Raw genomic sequence first — 5,417 nt, forward strand, 5'->3', positions numbered from 1 at the left:
TTTTTTTTTTTTGTGTGGCTCTTTTTTTTAAAGTAGGCACCGTTTAGGCACCGGTACCGTTTTAAAAGTATTGATTTGGCACTGGTATCGTAAAAAAAACAATCGATACCCAACCCTAACCAGGGGTGGGCAAACTTGGCCCTTCCAGGTCACTTTCCTTCAGAGTTTAGCCCCAACTCTAATCAAACACACCTGAACCAGCTAATCATTGTCTTCAAGACTACTAGAAAGCTATAGGCAGGTGAGTTTTATCAGGGTTGGACCAAATCTCTGCAGGAAAGTGGCCTGGAAGAGCCAAGTTTGCCCATCACTGGTCTAGACGTTTCATGCAGTTCTTTAGTCTTTTCCAATAGTGTCGAGTTACTTGCATTATTTGCCTTGTTTCAGTGTTGTTGTAAGTATATGTTGGTGTTCCTGTAGAGTGCGCTGCATTCGGGCTCTGATTCGAGCGTTGCGGATCATCTGACTGTGGCCGACCGTTGTCTGATGTGGCTGTCTTATATCCACCTGACTGAATTCAGACGTCTGCCGGCGTGTTTGTACGACCCTGCCAGCTCCAACCCCTCCAGAATCACGTGCACAGATCCCTTCCTCATTCCCTGGAGAACGGCCCAAGAGCTCCGTATACCCGCTGACATCATCGTCAGCCTGTTCAGAGGTGAAGCGCCTCCAATCACCAATACACAATACAGAAACGTCCAACTAAACAGTCTTCGCTATTAAATACCATGTGGTCATTTTCCTATAATCCAGTGCAACCCATTTAGAATTTGGGCTCAAAGCAAAAAATGAGATTATTCACAGTGTACTAGTGTGACATCAGTGTTACAGCACCTACGCAAAATGAAAAGCTCAAGCATGATCTGTCTGTTTCCTCTAGATGCTGTGTGTGGCTGCACGGATGAGCGTTTGTGTTCCAGTGAGCAGATTCAGTCCTGTTTCCCTCTGCACTCAAACCTCATTCATCTGTACAGGACACTAGACAGGTACAGGGACTCCCATCTCCCCATGATGAGCCTTTCTGAAGTGCTGTGCATTTACTGACATGAGTGGCATTGTTTCAGATGTCAAGAAGCTCTTGCGCTGTGTGAGCGTCTGCTGGCGGTGTGTCCGCTCTACTGCCCTCTGCTGGAGGTCACCGGTGAGCTGCACCTGTCCTCAGGGGACACCGAGAAAGCTGAAGAGCTGTGGAGACGTGCTCATTCTCTCAGTGCCAGCAGCGCTCGCGTTTTCCACCAGCTCTGCAAGTGTTTGCTCGCTCAGGTGAGACTACAGCATCATCTCAAAATTCAAACCTTAGTGAAGATGGCATGATGCTCATTTCTGTGAGTTTTTTTCTGTTGCGCAGGGGAGCGTCAGTGTTATGGAAGAGCTCTTTGACAAGTTCATGCACTCTTTCTGTGAATCTGTGCAAGATCAGCTGAAGTCGCTGGATGTGTTACGGTAACGTCCTCACTGACACCACAGTAATGATCGCATAAACAGAAGATGCCTGCAGTGTTGGGAAGGTTATTTTGGAAATGTAGCAGTGTAACTATAGCAGTTACTTTATTAAAGTAATGTAACTGATTACATTTGATTACTTTTCTAAATTCTACTTTACTTTTTTACTTTACTAACGACTGTTTTCAACTGTTAATTATTTGGCAAACGGTAGTACTCACCTCTGATTACTGTCAGACTTTCAAAATCCATCATCACTTGAATTAGGATTATAATAATTTCATTTTAAAGCACAGCCACCACAAAACCAGACTTTACCACCTCTTTTTACTCCGAGATCGTTCTGAGGTTAAATACAGATTTAAAATCATAATAAGAAATAGCAATGATACTATTTTTGAAATCGAATCTTTGCATAGCTATGACTGGAAACACTGGCATCTAACAATGTCTAGGGAAAAAAAGGTTAATCTTAAGAAATAAAGAATATACATAAACCCAAATAGGAAATAAAACCGTTATCGTGTATAAGCATGTGTCCTAAACTCCTGAAACATTGCAGTCACGTATATAGCAGTCAGTGCAATTTGGAAAAGAAATCAGTTAAATTTAAATTCTTCTGGTTTTTCTCAGGCTCTAAAATAGTTTAGAAAATTGTGGAAAATCCAGTTCTGTACATAGGATTTATTGTTTTTCCATGACAGATCATTCTGTTCCTGTGTTATGGCATGTGCACCAAGTATATTTCACTCATACTTGCTCTTCTGTTAGCAGTATTAGTGTTGTAAGATCTGATGTTTATGATTTCAGCCATATTCTTGGTGTTCCTACACAAGACTTGCTGAGAGTTCCAGCTCTCAAAGATGATCTTCAGGACGAGATCAGAGCTCAGCTGCCGTACCTGCATCTCCTGCACTGGTGCGTCTGTCTGTTCATCTGTCTGTCTGTTCATCTGTCTCTCTGCCTGTCTGTCTGTCTCTGTCTGTCTCTGCCTGCCTGTCTGTCTGTCTGTCTGTCTGTCTGTCTTGCTCTGCTCTCCACTCCCATCCTGCTCTAACCCTCATTCTTGACTTTAACACAGTTTCTGGCAGTCTACCTACGGCGTTGTGAGAGAGGCCATTGATGCGTTTGAGAAAGCTTTGGGAATGATTACAAAGCTGGAGTTAATTCACACCCTCTGGCTAGAGTAAGTAAAGTGTACAGTTGTGAAACCTAACTTATCAGTTGTTATGTGTTTATTACCACAGCATTAAATCATCGAGTAGATATCATGTTAATCTGTGTGTCATCCTCGCTGGGTGCAGATAGTCGTGGTGTTTTCTCTCTTAACAGTTAGTCTCTTTTCCCCAGCTATCTGTCCTTCGCCAGCAGTAAGATGTTGGCGCCGCAGCCGAGTGTTCGCGAGCTGAAGATGTTTACAAGTCTGGTGCACCGCTGTCTGGAGACTGTGCCGAGCAGACTCACCCTGCCCTTCAGCTCCTCACAATACTGGAGCTGCTTCAGCTTCCATAACAAGGTATGTCATGATGAAGCCTTAAAGCAGTCCTTCATCTTTTTCAGCTCATACTTTCAGCTTGCACCCTGATGATTGCATGTAAAGCTTATGGACCGTGTAGATGTAGTGTGTTTGCATTTTGTGCTGTGTGCATTGCAGGTCATATCCTTCTATTTGGGTTGTTTCCCTCAATCCCAACATTCCCTTATCCTGGAAAGACTTCAGCATATCATGCCAACCAATACTGAACTGGCCATAAGGTAAACAGGAGACTTGCTTGGATTTATTCTGATGCTAAATTAAGCTCATGAAGAGCACCAGTATTTCCCTGCGATTTGCCACAGTTTGTCTTTTTGTTACTCTATACAGTGTAAATATTTCTCGTGCATAATTGTAATCGTTTCCTGGCTTCTCTATAATGGGGAAATATGTGATTCTTTAACTTCTTTAGTAGGTGGCACTGGATACAGTCACAGCTTCTAAAGACACTTTAATGTCCTCGAGTTTAGTCTCATTTGTCGTTGTGTAGGTTGCTGCAGCAAGAATGGCAGGATGGCAATGTTGAACATTTTAAATTGCAAAGCAGAATGTTGTGCTGTAGCGTCCCAACCTGTCTGGCCATCTGGAAAATGTAAGTTCATGAGCTCCAAATATATCAAGCTAATCTGTTTCCGTGTGTCCGAATGAGATGATATTCTAAAGCTCTTATGGTGTAGCTCTCCACTTCTTTTGCGTAGCTTGTTTTGATGAAGATGAGGCATTCTGCGTCTAAAATTCGGTCTTATCCAGAACATGAAAGATTTTACTGTCCAGATGTGCAAACGTGCAAGACGCAAAGACGTGCAGTTCTTCCTGTTGAACTTACCCTGGGGGTTCAAATACATTTGCATGCCGTTCTTTTGACACGCATCTTCAGTTTTGTAGTGGATGGTGAATGTGATGTCCATTGATTTGGAAGCAGAAATGAGGTGAAGTGTTTGACACCCTCTGTCGATATATTTCTTGCCAGAGCTATTGCTGTTGAGAAGGAGCAAAGGCAAAGAGCAGAGGTGAGTGAGAGGTCAGAGGTCAGGTCATGACTTTCACAGTGGCCGATGTCTCAAGTTTTTCTGCTTTCATTCTGTCGAATCTGTTGTTTTTTTCTGCAGGGTATGCTCAGTGCACGAATATGTAAGAGTTTAGATGGCATACCTCTGATGAAGACCAATGAGTGTGCTTTTGTGTGTTTGAGGAGGAGTCTGAATGTTTGCGGCTGTGAAGATTTGCGTGTGTCCGACTGAACTGACTGTGTGTTCCCACTCTGGTGTGTTTGTGCTTTTATTCGCACATTTGCAGGTCCAGCGGCTGTATCAGCAGGCGCTCCAGAAACTGCCTCTGTCTGCTGCTCTCTGGAAAGATGTAAACAGCCTCTTTACCTCAAATATTCACTCCAGTGTCTTTCGCTTTGGACGCTGTCCTCACCAGTCCTTTTCTCTTTCCCTTTCTAGTGTTTGCTCTTTGAGGCTGCTGAAGGAGGTAAAACTGACACACTGAAAAAAATAATTGACAAGTGCCAAGAGGTGGGAGTGAGTCTAAATGAGCCGCTAGGGTTAGAGCCGAGCCAAGCCGAGTGACACGAGCAGCACATTCCCAGAACAAGAGTACATGCTTCCATTAAACCTCCACAGACACGCAGACACGCATCTTAGCTTAGACCCGAGTCAGTATTACGAGCAGAAATCCAGTGAGGACACAATGAGCTACCCATAATCCAGTATGTGGGCCTCTTTTATCATCATGTACGTAAGTATGAATATGTTGACGATGCCTGTTGCTTCCTGTTGTTTTTGATTTGCGTGTTCCCATTTGTACACTAACTTTTTTAATTTGATTTTTATTTTTCTTTAACGTTGCGTCACAGTTGTTGACGGACTGTGACTGTTTTTAAGGTGGCTTGCTTCCTTCCTCTAAATTTACATCAGTTTATTTGGTTTCTCATGGTGTCTCAACCATGTCTCGTGAAGAATGACATTAACTCCGCTTGAGAGTTTAAGGGCTCAGCACCAAGGTTTTTTTTTTTCTTTTTTCTTCTTTTTTCTTTCTTTTTCTTTTTTTCTACTCCCCCCTCCAACCATGGATTGAAATGGCTGTTATTGGAAGTATTCTGTTTGGCTCACCGGTGTCAGAGTATTGATGGAAACTTCTCCACAGACTGCCAAATCTCGCCGACACTCAATATGTCTGTAGTCGTGGACTGCACCAAAAGACATCATTAAACTGTTCATGTAATATTGTTTCTTCACAAATTAAAACAAAATCCATGTGTGTATGTTTTTGTGTGTGTGTGTGTGTGTGTGTGTGTGAGTATGCACACACACACACACACACACGCATGTTGATTAACGTATTCTGCAGGATTGATACTGACACCTGTTTGTTTTTTCTTTCAATTTATAATTGAACAATGTTTCTATTAAATTATTTTGTACAGAAATACAGT

The 5,417-nt window shown here is 42.7% G+C and overlaps 1 protein-coding gene across 4 annotated transcripts in view; it reads left to right on the plus strand.

The window, feature by feature from the left end:
• Window positions 1–5,385, plus strand: part of zfc3h1 (zinc finger C3H1-type containing) — a 23,131-nt gene extending 17,746 nt beyond the window's left edge. For 2 of the 4 annotated variants that reach the window (XM_016485207.1, XM_016485209.1), the window contains exons 24-35: window positions 421–658; window positions 881–986; window positions 1,065–1,263; window positions 1,349–1,443; window positions 2,254–2,361; window positions 2,525–2,629; window positions 2,794–2,959; window positions 3,098–3,198; window positions 3,468–3,569; window positions 3,948–3,987; window positions 4,274–4,336; window positions 4,426–4,743. In XM_016485207.1, coding sequence (XP_016340693.1) covers window positions 421–658; window positions 881–986; window positions 1,065–1,263; window positions 1,349–1,443; window positions 2,254–2,361; window positions 2,525–2,629; window positions 2,794–2,959; window positions 3,098–3,198; window positions 3,468–3,569; window positions 3,948–3,987; window positions 4,274–4,336; window positions 4,426–4,551 — 1,449 coding nt within the window. In that variant the 3' untranslated portion in view covers window positions 4,552–4,743. Of the gene's footprint in view, window positions 1–420; window positions 659–880; window positions 987–1,064; window positions 1,264–1,348; window positions 1,444–2,253; window positions 2,362–2,524; window positions 2,630–2,793; window positions 2,960–3,097; window positions 3,570–3,947; window positions 3,988–4,273; window positions 4,337–4,425; window positions 4,744–4,838 lie in introns of those variants that run through there. The other 2 variants (XR_001634162.1, XM_016485210.1) reach the window with 2 other exon arrangements.
• Window positions 5,386–5,417: the final 32 nt, after the last annotated feature.

Source organism: Sinocyclocheilus anshuiensis, unplaced genomic scaffold (genome assembly GCF_001515605.1).
Source record: "Sinocyclocheilus anshuiensis isolate Anshui unplaced genomic scaffold, SAMN03320099.WGS_v1.1 scaffold445, whole genome shotgun sequence".
NCBI classification, from domain to species: Eukaryota; Metazoa; Chordata; class Actinopteri; order Cypriniformes; family Cyprinidae; genus Sinocyclocheilus; species Sinocyclocheilus anshuiensis.